The following is a 21817-nucleotide window of genomic DNA, read 5'->3' on the forward strand; positions in this document are numbered from 1 at the left end:
CATACATTCCCCAGTTTCCTCACTTTCCTCTTCTTAGATTTCTATGAACAGTTGTTCATACATATTGTAGCTCTAATATTAGGTGTGTCTGGAATCATTCTCACAGAAGAAGAAATGGATCTCAAGCAGTCACTTAATTAATCCTCTACACTAGTGAGAACATTTAGAAACTGGAATAAGCTCTAACCTCAGCTCCATGAATCTTGGAATAAAAGGAAATAGCTGTCTAGGGCCCTGTGCAGAGAGGAGCCTGTGCTGCAGCAGATTTGCTGGCAGGGGTTGTGACCCTGTGGGGACCCACCCTGGAGCAGCCTGCTCCTGAAGGCCTGCACTCCAGGGAAGGGAGCCATTCTGGAGCAGCTCATGAAGAACTGCAGCCTGTGGAAGGGATATGTGTCAGAGAAGTTTGTGGAGGACTGACTTCTGTGGGAATGACTCCACAGTGGAATGGAGGTGTGAGATGTCCTCCCTCTGGGGCAGAAGGAACAGCATAGAGGGTGTGTGATGAACTTACCACAGCCCTCATTTGCTGTCCCACTACACTGCTGGTGGGGAGAAGGTGCAGAATTTAGGCATGAAGTTGAGGAAGAAGGGAGTTGTGGGGAGGGAAGGTGTTTTTTAAAATTTAGGTTTTGTTTCTCATTAACCTACTCTGATTTGGTAATAAGTTAAATTAATTTTTTGCCCAGGTCATATCTTCATAACATTCATTATTTTTCCACTTCTACTTTGTTCTGTACAATGTTTCTTTTCCAGATAGCAGAGTCCAAGTCAGTTCTCACTTACATGGAATCCAATTCACAGGGCCTTTTGCAATAGAACAAGGGGTCATGGTTTTAAACTGAAGGAGGATTGATTTAGATTAGATATAAGAAAAATGATTTTTACAATGAGAATACTGAACAGATTGCCCGGAGAGGTGGATGCCACAGACCTGCAATTGTGTAAGGTCAGGTTGGACAGTGCTTTGAGCAACCTGATCTAGTTGAAGATGTCCCTGTTCATTGCAGAGAGGTTGGAATGGGTGACCTTTAAAAGTCTATTCCAATTTAAACCATCCCATGATTCTTGATTGTCTTGTTGTCCTTTCTGAACCCTTTTCAAATCTTAGATAGCTTTTCTTCATTTTTCCAACTCAGAGTCATTGGAGCACTTTACAGGATGAAACAATGCAAGCATTACACAGAACCAGATCACAACAGATCCCTGTGGAGTCCCATGTACTTTCTTGCATTTGGAAGTTGATAATGAATAAAATCTTGTTGGGGTATGTTTTCTTTACATTCAATTTTTACATAATTTTTTCATTCTCACTTTACAGCACTGTTATGTAGCCCATACTTTGGTTTGCCAAGATTATATCAACACCTGAAGCATCATTAAAGCCAAAATACCCAACACTGAATGCTCCTTCACGCTTGACAACATGTATTATTGTCCTAGAGGAAGAAATGAATTGACAGGCTCATGCTGGTAGTTGTTTCCTTGCACAGTTCCAAGTGTCTGTAGGTTTTGTGCCGGCACTAGAAGGGCAGTGAAGCTGGTGAAGGGTCTGGAGCTCCTGTGAGGAGCAGCTGAGGGACCTGGGGTTGTCTGGCCTGGAGAAAAGGAGGCTCAGGGGTGACCTTACCACCTGAAACGGGGCTGTAGCCAGGTGGGATTGGTCTCTTCACTCAGGCATCCAAGCCACAGGATGATAGGACATAGTGTTAAACTTCACCAGGGGAGGTTTAGGCTGGACATCAGGAAGAAGTTCTTCACAAAAAGGATGATGAGGCATTGGAATGGTGGTGGAATCACCATCCCTGGAGGGGTTTAAGAAAAGACTGAGTGTGGCACTTGGTGCCACGGTCTAGGTGACATGGTGGTGTTCAGTCATGGGTTGGACTCGGTGATTTCAGAGGTCTTTTCCAACATGATCGGTTCTGTCATTCTGTCCCGCCTAGGCGCGTTTGCAGCCCCATTCCCCGCCGTGCTTCCGGGGAAATGAGCCCGCACGGGCAGGATCACCTGGCAGGGGCGGCTTCAAAAGGCATCACATTTTTATTTTTATTTATAACAAGCAGACGTTTAAAGATCCCTTTTTCCACGAGATTTGAAAACCCATCGCCCACACCCCTTTCCTTCCTTGGGGAAAAAAGCAAAACTGGGGGAATTCGCCACCGCCCCCAGCTCCGCCCCGCGCATGCGCGCAGCCTCCCGGAGTGGCGGCGGCCTGGGCGGCCTCGGCGCCGCCAGCGCCGCGATGGGCTGAGAGAGGGCGGGCGGTGGCAGCGAGGGGTGTCCGTGGCTCCGGGCTGGCCGCTCCGAGGATGGAGAGAGCCATGGAGCAGCTCAACCGGCTGACCAGGTCCCTGCGCCGCGCCCGCACCGTGGAGCTGCCGGACGGTAGGAGCGGGGCCTTGACAGAGCGGTCGGTCCGGGCGGCCTCCGCACCCGGGCCGGCGGGGATGAGTTGAGGCGGCTGGGCAGGATGGGAGCGGGCTCTGTCCGCCTCTGACAGGCTCTGTTCGTTTGTTTGTGGTGCTGACAGCAGCAGCGGCTCCCCTTCCTTCCTTCCCCCGCCGGCTCCGTGGCGGGCGCGGGGGATCCGATCAGCCGGGGCTGCCGCCCTGAGCCCGGGAGCGGCTGCCCGGGGTGCCGGACACCGGCTGCGTTCGCTGCTGCATCCTTCGCCAGGTGCCTCGTCCATGACAGAGTAGTGATGAAAAGTCGTCGTGGGTTTTTTTTTTTTTTTTGTGTTTTTTTTGTCTTTTAGTAGTGCTGAATTTTGTAAGTCACTGTCACCCGTCACAGCCTAATTTTTTTGGCTCTAAACCGCTTCACATGGGTGCTGGTCCCCCATATCAGGATGGGTTTGAAAGCAGAGCTTCAGGCTCTTAGGGCAAGTGGTTTGTTGGGAGGACTCCCAAGTTTTTGGTAGGACTAACTGTAAAACTCTTGGACGGGAAGAATTCCTTTTCTTGTGAGTCATGTGCGGTCACTGTGCTTTCTTCAGTGTTTGCTTTAATGGATGAGTCCTTGGCTGCCTGTCTGCCAGCTTTCATCTCCAGTGGTGGAGGAGAGGGAGTAATATTCTGTTTTCTCTGTGCGTTCCCTGTTTGGACTTCCTGGTGTCCTGCTGAACTGTGCTACTACACCCTTCACTTATTGTCGCCTGTCGGTTCCAGTGCCTTGCAGTGCAGTTGCTAATGAATTTCACTTGACAGGCAAGTTTCAGGCAGATTTTGCTGCTGCTTGTAAGCCTTTGAATGGCAGCAGTGAAAATTGATGTAATACTATTAACTGAAGCTTAGACTTACAGAAATAATGGAGTAGCGCCAGTTCAACTGATTGAAGATGCTAATATGAATAACACTTTGCACAGCCTTTGTCAGTTGGAGCTGCTTTAAATTTACTTCAGTAGTAATGTAGGCAAATTGATTCTGAATTTTGTCTGTTTTCTTCACATCTTGGGCATTTTTATCTTGCACTTTATAGGTAGTTGTGTCTGTGGAATGGCAGTGCAAGTGTAAGCCTTGAGACCTTTGGAACGAGTACTTCTGTCATCCTGTAGTGCAGGTGCAAGCCCTGAGACCTTTGGAACGAGTACTTCTGTCATCCTGTAGTGCAAGTGCAAGCCCTGAGACCTTTGGAACAAGTACTTCTGTCATCCTGTAGTGCAGGTGCAAGCCCTGAGACCTTTGGAACAAGTACTTCTGTCATCCTGTAGTGCAGAAGGAGTGTGAGTTCTAGGATTCCTTAGGAGTTGCATGAAACAAATCAGTGGGACTGATATAAGGAGATAAATGGGCTTAAAGCTTTCCACACTGAAGTGTCAAACTGCATTGCAAGAAGGTCTCTGTTCAGTGGCCATCCAGCTTTGGGTCTGTCTTAGCTCGTTAGGTATCTTCTTTCTTGACCTTGGTGTTCCTTAGGTTCATGCAGGTCTGCCTAAACTCTTCCTGAGAAGCAGGTTTGGCTTGTAGTATGTTGTTGCAAACATGTACTGACAGGATCAGCTTGGAATATTCCACACTGGGCTAGGATAATACGTAGTTTGGTGGCTTGTTGTGTGCTGTGTCTGGCCTCTTGAATTAGGACTCCCCCCTCTTTACCCCCACTGTATTTGAATAATTTGGAAGATACATAGTTTACCCCTCCATCCTTAAAGTGGGAGTCATGGTTCTCTCACAGGAGATGGAGATGTATCTTTAAATTTATTTATGCTGAAGAAGGCAATAAATCCCAATAAATGAAAGTATTAAACTTCCATTGCATGTGTCATAGCCACTAGGGTATGATGTGCACAGTGCTGACACCTCTTTGAGATTGTGATCTCTGCCAACTTCACAACAGTATCTCTGAGGAAGTAAAGTAGTCAGTGTGTTTTGCCAAGGCAGGATTCTAGATTATGAATTTCTAGTGTTTTTTTTCTTAAAGCAAGTCTTAACACCTGAGTCCAGTGCCAGTGAATACCCTGAGCTTGCAAGTAGAACTTTTTTTTTTAAATCACTCTCCCAAAGTATCCTTCAGCAACTGTTTTGTGGACACTTGAGAACTGCACACAAATTTCTGGATGCTGCTATTTAGGCTCAGTGCCTGAAAACAAGGTCTTGCAGCCCAGAGCTGTGACACTATGATTGGTGTGCCTTTTTTTTGTCTTTATATAATCAAGATTTGAAAAGCAGGCAAATAAGTTTGGTGAGTCCGTGAGGTGTATAATGCTTTTTCTCTACCTGCTGTCATGTAGTTTGTGTCATTTGGAGCTTTTTTTCATTACTAGAGAAAATAATCACCAAAGATCGGTATGAAAGCTCCTTAGTCCCACACCCTCTTAATTACTTCTTACAGAAAAAACTCTGGGAAAATCTGCATGTGCTCCACAGTGTAATTTCTGTTAATAGAATAGCAAAAGGCTTGGGTTTGTAACTGTGCCATAAATGCCTGTTATGGCCCAGCTACACTTGGATTTAACTATTGACTTTTTCTAGATCACTGCACTTGCAATATAGTTAAATATAGTTAGAATCAATATTAAGCATTTCAATTAAATGTGCTGATATTTAAAAGTTTTTTTCACCTTTTTTGATGTCTTGTAAAGGGCCTGATTGTGGAAATATATAAGGATGTAATGTTTAAATTTAGTTGATATTGTTAAGTTTGGTTTTTTTGTTTTATTTGGAAAGCTTTATCTTCCTGCCCAGAGCTCTTTGAAACAGAGCTCGAGATATATTTTTGTTTTAGTTTGTGTATACTGGGAGCTAATCATGGATAGATTTTTTCGAAATGCTCAAATATTTTTCACAATTGATATTATTTAGCATCTATTTAATTTTGTTTCAGGATTCTTTCTCTCTGTGTCCCTTCCCTCCCAGCTTGTTCTTTCCCTAGCAGTCAAATCCTAGGGGTTTGTGTTGGAGATGGAGTTTTCTGATGCTCACAGAACTCTGCCATAAGAAACAATTTGTAGAGAGTTCAAACTTGAACTTAGTGATAGTTGGTGACTCCCTGCAATGTTTAATCATAATTTGGTGTTTTGAGAGGCTTGTGTCTCTTGCACCATGTGTTTTGTATAAGCAATGTTGATTTTTTAAAATTTTGTTTTAAAATTTTTATAGCTGATGAAATGTGATTTGAATTTTACTTATCTCTGTCCAGTGTTCAGAGGTAATAATAATGGATTATTAGAAAGAAGCATTGCTGCTTTCTTTTGCTAGCTAGGGACACACAACTTCAACTGGCTGATAGCAGCAGTAACCTTGGAGCAGTGGAGAACAATAATAGCAACAAACAGCAGAGCTGCAGCATGATAACAACTTCCTGGATTCCACTTCATAATTCTGAAGAATCTTTACTTAAAATAAATTCAGTAGATGTCACCTTGCCTACCTAGTGGAAGTAGTGAATATGTAGAGCATGGTCTGTAAAAGACACAAGATACTCTGCTGGTTTTAATTCTTCCTGTTCTGGTTGCTTTGTGACTTTGGTTCGATGAAGGTGATGAGAAAAAACTTGAAAATAAGAATTTTTGAGAACAGTCCTGTGTTTCCATATCCTGAAGCCATATACCTGGCTTCTCAGAAAGCACAGTCCCTCCTGTCATAAGTTGGTATCTACATGAACATTCTGTGGAGATTGTACTCTCAAAACGGGGTAGCTTGTTGAAGGGAAAAAATATAATAATTGTCCATAATAAAAGAAAAAATTGTTGTGCATTAAAACAATTCATAATTATTATATGTTAAAAGATTTTAAGTTTTGTCAAATTAATCTTCTAAAAATAGTATTTTATTTCAGGAAGTCTGTAAGTGACCAGACAGGCTCATCACAGCCATGCAGTGTGCTGGCACTTGCAGCAGCAGTGATGACAGAGTCTGTGTGACTGAATGTCTGTGTGTTCCCACCACTGACATGGATCTTTGACTTCTGGCCTTTTTTTGTTCCCTTCAAGTGTGAAATATGAAACTGATTAGAGATTAAAAAGTAAAATGAAACTTATTGCACTCAGGTTTTCAAGTATAGAGACAAATGGAATGGTTATGAAGTAATTTAAAAAAGTCACTACTACAAAATCATAGTCTCAGGACTGTGGAAGTCACTTTGGAAGACAGGAAACTTCTTTCTTTGTAAAATTAAATAGTTAAGTGTTTGAGTTTTGTTTGGGTTTTTTAAGAGATGTGCATTAAAAAACTTGGATTTAGTTAACAGAATTGTCAATTCAAAGAAACTGACACTCCAGTGAAAATTCTGTATTTTTTACTTTGTAAAAGAAAAAAAACCACATTGAAATTTCATATATTGCAATTCTGTTAATTCTGTCTTTTATCTAAGTAAGTGTAATGCCTTTTTCTTTTTAATGAAACTTTGTGTGCGTAGAATCTGTGTAAAAAAATATCTATTTCAAGTGGACACTTGAAAATGTAAATAAGTGTTGCTAGATACATTTATTTTACATGAAAGATATCCTTATGGTAACAGAGTAACTGAATTTCTTCCCAGATAATGAAACTGCTGTCTATACACTGATGCCTATGGTTATGGCTGACCAGCACAGGTGAGAGCTTCTTTAAATTTACCTTTTTTTTCGTTTTTTAAATCTCAGCCTGTTTGCTGAAGTCCTGTCTCCTAAAGCACTCTCAGAAGTCCAGCTGCTGAATTGCTGAGTTGTGTTCTAATTTGAAGTTAGTCACTGACTGTGCATCCCAGCTTTGTTTTACCTGTTTTGATTTATGCCATAGACCAGAACTGGGATTTGTTCTGTTGAGGCACATGGGAAAATTTATCCTAAGATAAGAACAAAATTGTTGTTTTGTAACTGTGTGTTAATTCTGTGTGTGTATTTATGGGTGACATAGAAGCTCTTAGTCTCATTTGACATCTGGAATTCCTCAGATGAGCAGCTGTTTCTCTTACTGAGTTGTCCTCGAAGTGCTTGGACCTGGAGGCTGCATAATGCCAGCTAAGTGGTGCTTCCTTCACAGGAATTTTGTAGGGAAGCAGTCAGTAACTCTTACTGCAAGAGAAAGCTGCTTTTCCAGCCAAGATAAACATTTGTTCTGCTATGTAGTATTTTGAGATCCCATGCAAGGGTTTTCAATTATGTGATCAGCTCATAACTGGAAGTTGAAAGGTCCTATTTAAATTTTTTATCCTGATCTTGTATCCTTCTACTTCATCATCATGATTTCACATACTGGTCTTCCCTCTGAACTTTGCCTACGTTTGGGAAAACTGTTGGATATGTGGTTGGGATGATTGTGATAAGGGGGAAAATGGGAATTTATATTTTGTTTAAACCAAAGCTGTTGAAGTGCTTGTTTTTTGTATTTGTAAAGAAGTGATTCAGTTGTTTGGTCTAATTCTTACTAGTTTAGATACTTACTTACTAGTTTGAAACAGTTTCCCAGTGTCACAGTTCATTTTTTATTACAGTAAATGGCATGGAAAGGTATTCTTAATCAGCAAATGCTTAAAAACTATGTGATCTCTTAGTAATTAGTTATATGGAGAAGAAATAGTGATTAAGTAAAGAAATAGAGTACTTGTGTACAACTTAGAGTATGAATTTTGCTTGGATACTGTGAGCTATTTTTAAAATTAAAAAAATTATTTTTCTCTTTGAAGGTCTGTCTCAGAGCTGCTGTCAAATTCAAAATTTGATGTGAATTATGCCTTTGGACGTGTGAAGAGAAGTTTGCTTCATATTGCAGCAAAGTAAGACTTACTTGAGTCCAGTCCAGAAGTTAACAATGAAAATATTGCCACAAATCTAAGGCACCAATGTAAGCTGGAAAACTCTATAGTGTCAGTTAACATTTCGTTTTCACACTTTTTGTATCTTGTTTGTTCTGCCTAGTAATGTACCGGCCTCATAAAGAGGATTTTACACATGGTATCAAATGGCTCTCCAAATTCCAGTGAAGGAAGTCTGGCTAGATACTTTTTTACCTTTCTGTGAAATCTCAAGTCTTTTAAAAAAATGCAGCCATGATGTGCATCCTGTATAGCTGGGTTACTCTTGCCTTTGTAGAGGCAGAGAACTCTCATTTGCAGGTGCTGATTGTTTTTGAGGTGTTCTGTAACAGTGGGAAGTGTTTGGATGTTTGTTGGGAAGCAGCTGTTCCAAAGTACTTCATGTGACCGTAACTGAAGGGACTCAGTTACTCAGGAGCTCACTTCTAATAAGTTTTGTATCCTGGATAGCTTCAGTGAAAATTTTGATCTACATTATTTGTTGTTTGTATAGCTCTTCAATGGGGATGACTCCATTTTATATGTAACTCTGCCAAGAAACAGACAGATTACTATCATAAATAGAAATTAACCAGATAGTGTGTGATGTGACTTTTCAGGAAACTAAACTGATGAATGAATGCTCTGTATTTATCTTCCCTTTTAAATATCTTGAAAGTTCTTACATTTAAATGGTTAAAAAAGTACAAAAAACAGAAAAGGAAATAGTAGTAGTATTGCATATATATAGCAGTATTTGGTCACAATAGAGGTTGAAATTCCAGCTTCTTAAACAGACTATTAGAAATAGCTGTTTCCCAACTATTTCATCTAAGAATTACATAGTGCTTATATAAAATTTACTTAAGGAAGGACTTACAAAAATGCAAGCAAATTTTTAGCATATCCTTTAGAATTATATTTGAAAATACACTGTACTTGCTGATTCTAAAGATACAAGAAGTTGTGTTACACTTAGTTTCTGGATTGTCTTTTATCTTGACTTAGTTATTGGGTCACAAAGGGGTCATCAAGCTGCTGGTTTTGCAACATATTGTACAGTTAGTCTTCAGTTTCTTGGAGTTGTTGTGTAGCAGTTCTGATGTTGGGAAGATTTATAAAAATTGATTAGCTGGTCACAACAGATACAAAAGTACTCTGTTTATCTTTTCAATCAGCTCTTCCTCTTACAGAGTTCAGGAGCAAGATAAATATGTAAAACAGAGTTTCTGTCCTCTTAGTGACATTGGTTATCCTGAAGAGCTGCTATATTATGTAAAGTAAAAGAGTTCAGCTCTTTATGACAGGTTCAAAGTTGCTAGCAAAGAAATATTTGTACTAGCAAATAAATATTTGTACAAGTTTTAGAATTTTCCTGATATTCAGACTTCTAAACATAACTTCCAGACACAGAAGCATAACAAACCCCAAAATCTCTAATGGAAAATTCAGTCCTGCTAATAGATTAGGGATGAGGAAGGTGAGAGGAAATTGAAAGCAAAACTTACATAGTTTTGTTTATAGTTTAAAGATTAACAGTCCTAAAGACTCACTGTTGTGTTTTAAAGTAATTAAAATCAAAGAGAAGGCTGCCATCTCTTCAATGCTACCGTTATATTTGGTCACTTCTCACTGCATTAAGTGACTTTCCTTTAGCTTTGTGTAGCCTGAGCTATGAGGTGTAACACAATTTTATGTAAAGATGTTCTAGTGAGTGTGATCTGCACATAATATTGCTGTTGTCTTTATGCCAATATTGATTTGTAAATATTCTTGTTACAGTTTTTCCCTTTCTTATTTTCTTCTTAGCTGTGGATCAGTTGAATGCCTTGTTCTATTATTAAAAAAAGGAGCAAATCCAAACTATCAGGACATCTCAGGATGTACTCCTCTCCATTTAGCAGCAAGGAATGGGTAAGTTTTTAAAATCCTTAAACTCTTAAAAATTTTTTGCATAATGCCCTTGAGCTGGCATCTTCCGTAATATTTTTGCATAGTTAAAAAAACACCTTTGGTTTTTGCTTTTGAAAATTGAGAACATGGAGGTTAAAATCCTTATTTTGAGTACTCACAGAGTAATATTTTATAAATAGTAAGTCATGTCTGAAATAGCACTTCCAGTCATTTTAGTGTTTTCTGTTAATCAGGGGTGTGGTGGTTTTCGCAGGGGTCCCAGGACCAGGAAAGAGATGAGAATGTTGACTCCATGTTTCAGAAGGCTGGTTTATTATTTTATGATATGTATTATATTAAAACCATACTAAAAGAGTAGAAGAAAGGATTTCATCAGAAGGCCTGAAAGGAAAGGAAAAGAATGGAAATGGAATGATAATAAAATCTTGTGACTGACTGCACAGTCCAAGACATCTGGACTGTGTTTGGCCATTAATTAGAAACAAGCACATGAGATCAATCAAAGATGCACCTGTTGCCTTCTACAGCAGCAGATAATAATTGTTTACATTTTGTTCCTGAGGCTTGTCAGCTTCCCAGGAGAAAAAATCCTAAGGAAAGGATTTTTCATAAAATGTGTCTGTGACACAGGGGCATAATGATTCTTACAACAGTAATGGAACGAGGGATACTTTCATCTTTCAGTTAGCTGAGTAAGAAAAGGTTTTGTAGGGCTTGGAGAGGGTCAAAGACTTTGGATTTTTCTGAGATAGTGTCTCTAAGAAAATTTTTCCTGCAAGAAAAGGAGTACAAAATTGGCACAGTGTTAGGAGAGAGTCAGAGAAAGAACTCTAAACCAGCGAGCAAGTACCTTTTAAAGATCCTACTTCTGGAATTGTAGTATGTGAAAACATCCAGTTGTGAAGGTAATGTTCTCTTTTTTCCTTTTAGGACATGTGTGTGATACAATAACTGAATTGTATCACAGGTGGTACTTCAGGTGAGGAGGTGGTAGAGTTTAGTGGCTTCTGGGTATGTGTGAGGTCTGTTTGTAGGAGAGGAAAGAAGCAGGCAAGTGGTTTATGAGGAAATGCAGAAAAACACACAGGAGACAGTTATGTGGAAATGAGTTATAAGAAAGGTACCAAATAAAAAGGAAAAGCAAAATAAATTTGTAAAGGTAAAGCACTTAGAGCATTAAAATGTTAAAAAACCAAACAAAACATGAATTAGGAAAAAATACCTCTAGTTTTATTCAGAAAGTGCCTGTACTTAACAAGGATTTGCATAGTTTTACAATGACTGTCTCATTAAGTTATGATTTAGTGGTGTACTGTAAACATGTCCACTGACATGTACAGGCAACAGTGAACTTCATGGACTTCTATTGGCTGAACTCTGGCTTTTTGTCTTGAAAGGGTAGTTCATGCAGAGCTGAAACTGTTACAGTAATGGTTAAGTGCTTCTGCACTTTCCACAAAACCAGCTGTGATTTTAGCCCTGTGTTGTTGTTTGCTACCCTTGCACTGTCTGAGTCTCTGTGAAGATCACTTCTCTCTTTCACATGCTCAGTACTGTGCTCCTTATAAATTGGAACTACCTGTTATGCTTAGAAAAATGATAAATTAGAGTGAGTGGAGCTCTAATAAGATATTTAGTCTTAGTAAGTGATTTTCCCTGACTGGATTTTAATGTGTTCTTTTGCTTATAGCCAGAAAAAATGTATGAGCAAGCTGCTGGAATACAGTGCAGATGTCAACATTTGTAATAATGAAGGCTTGACTGCAGTAAGTGCTATTAATTATCATAAAATGAATGAAGAATTTGGAGATTCTTGGTTTTTAAGCTTTTGCCATCTTACACATAAAACCAAACTGCTGTGTGTCCAGTGCCATCAAGAATCAAAAGATGTGATCAAAATACCCAAGCATATGATTGCATTGTTGAAAGCTTCTCTTAATATTATGCAAAGCTTCTCTTTGTGAAAGTGTTGACAATAATACAGTCAGGTTTGAAATAATTTTTATGGTGTATATATGCCATTGCTAAAGGAAACACATGTGTCATCATTTTGTGCTTAGATTCATTGGTTGGCTGTCAATGGACGAACAGAATTGCTTCATGATCTGGTTCAGCACGTCAGTAATGTCGATGTTGAAGATGCCATGGGACAGACAGCCCTTCATGTAGCTTGTCAAAATGGACACAAGACAGTAAGTTTCTAAACTGTATGAACACAATTGATTTGTGAAGATCTTGGTAATGCCTCAAAGTTGTTGTGGTTTTGTTATAAACTTCAGAGTAGTAATGCACATGATAGTGGCTACAAGTGTGAAGAATGCTGTTGGGTCTTAGTATTGACTGCATGCACTTTTTGGGAGTAACTTATTTATTCTTGTCGAGCTGATTGATCTCAGTGCCTATGGGAGTTGAGATGATTTACTGTATACTCTTCAGCTCTTCTGTAGTGCTATTATTGGCTTGTTAATTTCAAGTTTTTATGTAATTGTAAATGTTTGAAAATGTTTTGCCTTATTTTTCAGAATATGTTCAATTCATAATTGTGTAAGCTATTCTGTGATTTTGAAATCTGAAATATTAATTTACTGTGAATAAAAAATGAAAACAGAGTTGGATCAGTTACAGTTTAACTTTAGAAGTAAACAAGTTCAAATAAACTCTTTCATTATTGATCTGTGTGAATAATTTTTATATCTGGCCTTGTGTTAGGGATGACTATTTATATTCAGAGTATAAGTTTGGATACTTGAACTTTACTTGAACTGCATTAGAGCCCTCTAGAGTTATACAGATTGCCACTAGAACTATTTACTACTAAAAAGAATAAATTGTAATTCTACCTAGATCCTTTCTGTTGTTTGTCAGTGCTGGATTTTGGAAGGCCAAATTCTGAAAAACAGTTACCTATAAATATAGCCAATTTATGTGACTGAAATATAACATGAGAGTCTGCTCAGTATTTTCATATTTTAGGCATGCATTAAATATTTGCAGTAGGGTTTTCCACTGCTCTTTTTCTAAAGGCGATGTTTTGTTCTCTTGTAGACAGTGCAGTGCTTGCTGGACAGCGGTGCGGACATAAACAGGCCGAACGTTTCTGGGGCAACTCCGCTTTATTTTGCTTGCAGGTTATATACTTTTCACTTTTGAATACTGGCCTAAAAGTGAAATATTTTTCCCCTTTTGCAATAACTGATTAGAAATGACAAAATATAGGAAATATAAAAGCTGACTGGTGTTTAATCTTGTCTCGTTTTTGAGTGTGGTTTAGTATCTTATCTAAATACTTAGGTTTGTACTGCAGGCTTATGTACCTCTTTCTAACAGACATGTTAAACACATACCTGTACATGTTCTAGCATGAGTCATAAATTGATGGCTGCTGAACCCTTTTCTGAAAAAATGAATTCTGCCAACTTGGATTATTTGGAGTACACTAAAACTCAGAGCCTTTTATAAAGCAAGTTTGGCTATTACTTAATGTACAGTATGGTACTACAATATACATGTAATGTGCATATATGTGTCAAAGTTACAATATGGAATGGAAATTACATTGTTGCTTTGATCAATTATGCTTTCTTCATAGTTATATTTCAAAATTAAACACATATGATGAATGAACTTCTGTTTTAATTAGAGCATTTCTGCAATTTGTTAGAGCATTGACAATTTTTGCAATCCCTGTGCTTTGATTACAGGTTAAATAGTTCACATAAGATTAACTGTTACTATAAGCAAAAGTAGAAATAGACTGACCTGCTGGTCTGCTAAGAGTTACATTCTGGGAGCTGTGGTCTCTGGAGTGTTGACTTGTGTATGTTGACTTGTGGCAGTTAAGAAGAAGGGAAGTGGAGAATAAATAGCTGCTAGCCTTGGTCATTGATTTAGAGACTGGTATTTGCACACATTTTAAAAGAAGTAAGCAGCTTGTCTTGGCTTGGAGGTTTTTCACAGGAAGGGACCGTGGCAAGTACAGGAGTTAAATTCCTTAGAAATTACCAACTGGAGCATCTGGCAGGGTAGAATGAACAGGGTGTGTACTGCAGCAAACCTGGAAAGAAAGGTTGTAGGTTCTTGATGACAGGGAGGGTGGGATGTGGTAGCAGTGGCAGGTGGTAGCTGCAGGAAGGGTATCAGTATTCAGAGTCTGAAACACCTGTTTTGTCAATGTGTTGGGTTGTGCACTTAGTCTAGAGAATTACAGTGAAGATGCTGCAAGCAGGCCATTAGTCTTAGCTCCTTTCTGACCTTCAGTGTTTATTTGCATTGGGACAAAGTCTAGTACATTAGGTTAACCTGTTGGCTTCCTGGGCTGGAAGGACAGGACTGAGGAGAACTCATCTGTGAGTTATTGAGAGATCAGTGAAGCTACTTCTTGTCCCTCAGCTGTTAGTTGTCACTTTTCCTGTGCCCTATGTGAACTGATAGGCTGCACCTATCAGGCAGCCTCTTGTATGTTCCAGGATGCCAAATACTCATATCCATTGGTGTAAAGGGTGTACTGCAAACCAATTTAAGGAATAAAACTTCACTGAAAAAACTTGTATCTATAACCCTAATTGCTGTGTCTTTTTTATCAGTCTTTCATTTCACCCTTTAGATGCTTCTCTATTATGTTTGGCAGTGTATGCACTTAATGCTGGTGAAGGCAATATGCAAATAATCATTGTATGTGTTTTTAATGAAGTAAGCCTCAGGTACTCAATTTCTCATTTTTTTCCAAAGAAAGGATTTGGGAAAGTGTTGAGAGGTATAAATAGTTGTTTTTTTCTGTTTTCTAGGCAATGCTAGCATGCTGAGAAATTTTTAACTTGAGAGACTTGAGGGTCCTATACAGCCTATAAGCAGATTAGTGAGCAGACTTTGAATGCAAGAGTAAAACCCATCATTTCTAGAGCCTATGCAAGATATGTATATAGAAATTAGAGCCATTTGAGTGATGTATTTATCTCTTGTAAAAAAAAGTAATTATGTCTTGTACAAAAAAAAATTATCAATAAAAATATCTTGCTAATATTTTATTGATGGTTGAAGCACAATTAGATTGTTTTTCCCCAAATATGGTAAAAGTGAGCAAAGAATTTGACAAAGATAATTTCCTCTGTGAAGTAAATTAGGATGTAAATTGAGAAAGAGCTCTCTTTTTTCAGGAAATGCAGCTCATAAATATTTGAGGCAAGGCTAAGATGAATCATTTCTGAAAGATGAGAGTGACTCTGACTTCATAAATAGGCTGAATTTTGCACTGCTCTTTTGCAGTAACTATTTTCTTCTAGCTTATGTTAGTCTTGTTTGTTAGATGCAGTAAAGACACGTTTATGACTCAGATCATAAATGCTCTATTGACTGTCTTTCTTCTCTTTTCAACAGCCATGGTCAGAGAGACACTGCACAAATTCTTTTGATGAGAGGAGCCAAATATTTACCAGACAAGAACGGTGTTACTCCACTGGACCTCTGTGTACAGGTATTAAGTTAGAAACACTTTTTCAGTGAATTTCTCTGACTTGCCACAGTGTCACCTGATCAATATTACCTTTTCTTATTCTTAAGGCCTCTGGAAGATGGTAGTCCTTTGGCGAAACAAGTGAAAAATGTAATTCTTTAATAATGAAATTGATCCTACAGGCAGGTTCATAATTTCTACCCTTTGCATAAGTCAGATACAAGAATCATGAAAAAGAGTTTCCAGAACTCCATTTGACTAGAAAGTTTTGGAATCCTTGGTATAATGGTAGTACACAATTTAGGTGCTTACCTGTTAACAAGAGGTAAAGGCATGTAGAAAGGAGTGATTTTTTTAATCTCAAATAATAGATTTTCTTTTCTGTTGAGGAGATGTTGCTATTAAAAACAAACAAAACTTACATGATGATGGCTCTTACTTTTCAAAGATATTTCTATATCTGGATGAGGAACAAAATTCTTACATATTTTCAAGTAATGTGACAACTGCAAAATGATTTCCTCATCACCTACTGCTTGTACTGCTTCCTAAAGTGACTTTTTTTGATTTGTGAACACTTAAACTTTTTCTGTCAGATGAGTTGCAGGTCATTGGGTAAATAACACGATTGAATGGAAGCCTTTGAACCTTTGCTAGTAATTAGAGTAGAAAACTGAACTGAAAGCTGAAAAAATTAAGTCATTGGAGTGAGTGGACATCACCCTACCTTTGTGCATGTCATTAGTTTGTCAGGATAAAATTGAAATTTTCTATTTTTTTCCTGTATTTTCAGACTATTTTAACCTCAAGAGATTTAATTTCTGAGGTGTCCTCGTGTGCCTAAGACTTGCACTTGAAATAGTTGTGTGCATGTGCAGGAGTGCTGTCTCCAAAAATATCTGTGGGATATTTTTGGAGTGTTTAACTCTGAAAGCTTTATTTCATAGACTGTCTGTGTAAAACCTTGCTCCAGTTGGATTATTTACAGTATTTCTCTTTGCATATAAGAAACCAGGTAAGTCCTCAGCTCTGGTCACTGGGAAGTGCCAGATCACTACACTATTTCACTGCTAACTTGATTGTGAAACTCATCAGATTTTTTTTTTCTTTGCTATGACAGAATGACTTATTACATAAAGCCACACAGAGTCTGATCAGTTTCAAGGCTTTCTGCAGCCACAGTCCTGTAATACAGTATATGGCAGGAGAGGTTTAGATTGGATATTAGGAATAATTTCTTTGTGGAAAGAGCTATAAAGCATTGGAGAAGACTGCCCAGGGAAGTGGTGGAGTCTCCACCCCTGAAAATGTTTAAAAAAATGGTGGATATGGCACTTGAGGATGTGGTTAAGTAGCATACGTAGGGGTGGTGCCAGGCTGATGTTTGGCCTTGATGATCTTAAAGGTATTTTCCAACCTAAATGATTCTATAGCAGTGTGTGCTTAAGTGTAGAGTTTTTATTTTTTATGATTAATGTTTTGAGTTTCTGCTTCAGTCTCCAGTTTTGGAATCCCTAGGGCATGTTTGTACACAAAAAACTTAGGTTAACTTTTTTTAGGTGTGAGTAGTGACACCTGGTGTTTCTTTGTAGTGATGATCTTACTGTGTTCGAGATCATGCAGTATTACAAGTTCATGATGCCAAGTAAGAATGGAGAAAATAATATGTTTTCTTTCTTTTTACTTTGTGGCTTTTATTCTATGCTTAAAAGTTTGTTTTTCAAACAAACACATGCTTTCAGAAGACTGAAATTAGAGACTCATACACTTCTTGCAAACATTGCCTTGATCTTGAAGATTTGACTTTCATTAATTTTTACAGAATCTGGATGGGTTTATTTTTAATACTTAATTTCTTGGTACCAGACACAATTAAATTAATATTTTTAATGTATGGGTTTCACTGAGATAATGTCAACTGTCATTCACAGAGGCAACTGTCCCTGAAGTTGCAGTAGTTAATACATTGTATGTCAACTTCCCAGAGTAGAAGTTCATGCATATTCAGGTGTTAGGTGTCTGCTTAAAAATGCAGCTGTGTTAAATAAGATTTGATACAAATAAATCACAAAATCAGGTTATCTTCTTTCCAGGAAACATTTTTTCTCAGAAGTGTGTGAAGTCAGTCTAAGGCACATTCTAAGGAATTATACTTGGGTATTGATTTTAAAGTTAAGTAACCCTTTCATGGGTTTATCCTGTTTCTTCTTGTAACAAGTCAGATATGTCTTGAATCTTTAAAAAATGTTTATTTTGAACAAGTCTATGGACCTTTAGAAAATGCTTGTTCTGAAGAGTTAGATGCTGGGTGTAAATAAGTAGGTATCAGCAGGAGGAAGAGAAGTAAAATACCTCCACTGTTTTTAATCTGGTGATTGTTAGCTGAAATGCTGTTCAACTGTACCTTTATTTTGGTAAGTAGGAAAATGTTTTAAAAAACAGAAAAACTGGAGTGGATATATGTGAGCCAGCATACTGGAAAAAATTGATTCTGTCTTCTCCCAAGCATTTTGGGATACCTAACTTTGCTACACTTTTTCAATTTCAAATTATTTTAGAATAGGATTTCTCCAGCATTAAAAAAAATTGTTATCCTTAATAGATGTTATTGTCTGTAACAGTCTAACTCTCAATTCTAATGTTTCTTTTAATTAAAATGTTTTCTTAGGGTGGTTATGGAGAGACTTGTGAAGTCTTGATACAGTACCATCCTCGGCTTTTCCAGACAATAATTCAGATGACCCAGAATGAGGATCTGCGGGAAAACATGGTAATGTGGGACTCTGTGTGTTAGAGCCAGGGGTCTCTGTGTGTGGAGGAGAGCTTAGTGCTGAATATGAGTGGCAGTCAGTACCACAGTAGCTGACCACTAGATATCTTTCTTTCCTCATGGAAAATGGGCACTCTTCACATAATTTTAAACACAAGAATTTGGAATTAAATGTAGGATCTGTTTTCATTTAGTGTTCTAACTTTGTACATTTGGCAAAGTGATCTAGACAGTTTAAAGAGCAGACATTGCAAGCTTCAATACAAAGGTACTGGCAGAGCATTCCTAGAGCATCCTATATATAGTTACTTTGTGTAACAGGGCCTATTTGCCTTCATTTAGTCATTATCTGCAGACATCCTAGGATCCAGACATTCTAGGATGTGTCTTGAGGCTGCATCATCTGGAATTAACTTAAAAGTCTGTGGTATGAGCACTCATCTGTATGAAGTTCCTCCTTGTAAATCTAGCTTGCTGTGGGTTTTTAATACATTAGTTGTTTTAAAATGGCTGAAAATAACCTTACAGACTGTAAAAAAAAGAAAAAAAATTAGTAAGGTGTTGGCTGCCAATTTACTTAATTTAGTTTGCTAGATTTTTTTTCTCTATAACTCAATTAATTCCACTATAACACTGAGGATTTCCAAATCAGTGTTTAAATTTCTGAGATAGGGTTGAGTTTTTCAGAGTGAAATGATGCAGGTGAGAATTCTCAAAGTGTATGTTAGGTGTGAGGGGAGATGCTATAGATGATTTCAACTAAAAGAGAAAGAACTAAAACAATGTAACAAAAAGACCTTTTGTTTATTGCAGAAGTGAAGCAAAAAAGTGAGAAAAATTTTTCATCTGTCTGAGTAATGGCAGAGCTGTGTGCAAAAACAAGGTCTTAATGAGAGTGTATACAGGATATATTAGCTAATACATGGTCCAGTTCTGCTTCATTGCCAAAATGTGATCATATATTGAAAATTATTTTCTATGGCCAAGTCTGAGCTGTTCTGCTTAGTCTTGGGTAATGACCAGTTCATATTATCTGAAAGTGATGACATAAGGAAACTGGGTATGTGTTACAAGTCAGGACTTGTATTTTAAATGTCATAACTTCTTATGAATTAATAATAAAGGGTTAAGCATTCAGTGTTTGTAACATTCTGTAATGTTAAATACCCTGTAGTACATGCATCAGCACTAGAATGTGTACCTTTGCACATCTGTAATCTTTGTAAATGATGATGAAACGTTAACTGAGGCTAGATTAGAGGTTGTACAGTACAGATATACATTATTATAATGCTTGGGTGATGGTGTTCTATGCAATGGATAAATGATTGTTGATCTGATGCTCCTTGACACAATGCAGTTGTTTTTGTTTGAATCCTTCAGTTGCGGCAGGTTCTGGAACACTTGTCTCAGCAGAGCGAAAGCCAGTATCTGAAAATCTTGACAAGTCTTGCTGAAGTTGCTACAACAAATGGTCACAAATTGCTCAGGTAAGTATAAAGTCACAGGTTGATAAACTACCCCACAGTTAGTGCCACTTCATAGTTTTAATAGTTCAAACTATCTGGTGCTCAGCACATGCTGGAGTAGATGGATCTCAAATCTGATTTATATGATAATGTCTGTTTAGATCACTGTCTTCACAAAGGCTTCAAGAGAAAAAGTTGGTGTCCTTGTATAGCTGCTGGTATCTAGAAGCCTGAGTTGCAGGGAAGTGTATTTTTTTGTTTGGTTAGTTTGGCTATGTCAGCCCTAGAAAGGGAAGCTTTTTAGACAGCTATCAAATAATTTTTTATTTGTCTTCATCCTTCTCACTTTTTCTTCCCTTCCACATTTTTACTTTTTTACATGCTTGAGGAGAGTTTTGTTACTTCTGACACCTGTCTCATATTTGCTGGCTGTCGTTGCCTTACATGGCTACTGATATATATGAGATCAAAAATTTCATCCATCAGTGTGCTGTCTCAGCAGCAGTAGCTTGAAGAGATGCATCACACAGGCAAGCATATTTACCTGATATGCTTTCCTAGTTTTTGTGGCATCTGTTTGAGTTTGTGCAAATCACTTTGTCTGCAATTTATTGGAACACCTTACTGCTCTCAACAGCTAACAGATTTTGGTGTAACCTTTATGCTTTACTAGAAAATCTTTACTGAAGGAGTCAAGGGTCTGAAAGCATGAGTGAAGTTCCTTATTAACATGTTTTAGATGGCATTTTGGCAAAGAGAGCTTTGGAAGTGTTCTGTAATCAGAGAAACATGTCAGCATAGGTGGTAGAGGATTGTGACTTGGGAAGCTTTTTTTCACTGGGGCTGGGGTCTGAGGAACCCATCAGTGAGATGGAAAATAAATAGCTTATTCTTACTCCTAGATACTTTATTTTTCTTCCTCATTAGTCATGTTAAATTTAAAAGGAGCTTGTAGATAGCAGATCAGAACTCTGGATGATGGTAGGAAATTCATTACATCATTAATAAATCTTATGCTGGTGGCTGTTCACTTTGATGAATTAATGTAAAGGTGTGAATCCCTTTAAACTTTGGGGTTTAAAGGGATTAAAGTGTGTAGACATTAATGAAATTTTGTTGCTGCAAAGATAACTTTCTGTAAAATTTCTGCTGTTGCAGTGTGTATCAGCTTAACTTGTAACACATTCCTTTTTGTCTCCAGACTTCCTTAGAGCCAGTAGATCTCCCACAAATAAATTGTGGTAAGGTGTAAAACCATAGTGCAGGAAAGGGTTTCAAACTTGCTCTGTATAGGGACATTACTGGAAGTTGTGGTAGCTGGATTGCATCATACAAGGTAGTATTTGCTTCTGTTTCAGTGTCCTCAGAGGTAAATTAAACTGATTATCATTTGGATTTGATTTGTTACTGTTACTGCTCTTCTAATTTGAGCAATACTCCCTCAGTGTGGCTGTAGAAACAGAAGCTCTGTGGCTGTGCTGTCTCTGAGTTTGAGCTCTGTGTGCTCCTGTGTGGCTGTGTAGGGGTGAGCCAGGATCAAAGGGTTGCATTGCAGTGGGTGAGAACTCATTTCCAGACATGCCAGTACTTGGAGTGTGCTGTGGACTCTTACTGGCCAGCTTCTCTTTTGTACTTTGTAATACAGAAATGTGATAGCAAAAGAAAGCAATTCCAAGACAGTTTCACAGATGCAGTTTTGCAAAAGCTGTCTCTCTTCTCTCCAGCTTGGTTTCCTGGCAGAAGCAGTGAATTACTACTTCAAGAAATATTTCTCAGTTGTTATAAACACAATGGGGATTAAGGTAGCACTTGGTGAATACTCTGAGCTTGGGCCTCTTTCCTCTTTCTCCTTCTTCCAACAAATGTGTAAAATGTACTTTGTACATGAAAACCTCCAATAATGATATTCTTGCATGGCTGAACTTGATGTAATCTCTATTTGTTTCCTGGGTGCTAACCCACAGCCACTTGCTTTTGCATTTGTCTATTGTTTAGTTCAAA

General features: G+C 38.2%; 1 protein-coding gene across 3 annotated transcripts in view; it reads left to right on the plus strand.

Moving 5' to 3' along the window:
• Window positions 1–2213: 2213 nt before the first annotated feature.
• The window catches only part of HACE1 (HECT domain and ankyrin repeat containing E3 ubiquitin protein ligase 1), a 48623-nt gene continuing 29019 nt past the window's right edge, over window positions 2214–21817 (plus strand). For 2 of the 3 annotated variants that reach the window (XM_058020468.1, XM_058020469.1), the window contains exons 1-10: window positions 2214–2388; window positions 6982–7036; window positions 8107–8196; window positions 10024–10128; window positions 11819–11894; window positions 12189–12320; window positions 13174–13256; window positions 15502–15598; window positions 18246–18347; window positions 19731–19837. In XM_058020468.1, coding sequence (XP_057876451.1) covers window positions 2313–2388; window positions 6982–7036; window positions 8107–8196; window positions 10024–10128; window positions 11819–11894; window positions 12189–12320; window positions 13174–13256; window positions 15502–15598; window positions 18246–18347; window positions 19731–19837 — 923 coding nt within the window. In that variant the 5' untranslated portion in view covers window positions 2214–2312. Of the gene's footprint in view, window positions 2389–6981; window positions 7037–8106; window positions 8265–10023; window positions 10129–11818; window positions 11895–12188; window positions 12321–13173; window positions 13257–15501; window positions 15599–18245; window positions 18348–19730; window positions 19838–21817 lie in introns of those variants that run through there. The other variant, XM_058020470.1, reaches the window with a different exon arrangement.

Source organism: Melospiza georgiana, chromosome 3, assembly GCF_028018845.1.
Source record: "Melospiza georgiana isolate bMelGeo1 chromosome 3, bMelGeo1.pri, whole genome shotgun sequence".
In the NCBI taxonomy this organism is placed as follows: domain Eukaryota; kingdom Metazoa; phylum Chordata; class Aves; order Passeriformes; family Passerellidae; genus Melospiza; species Melospiza georgiana.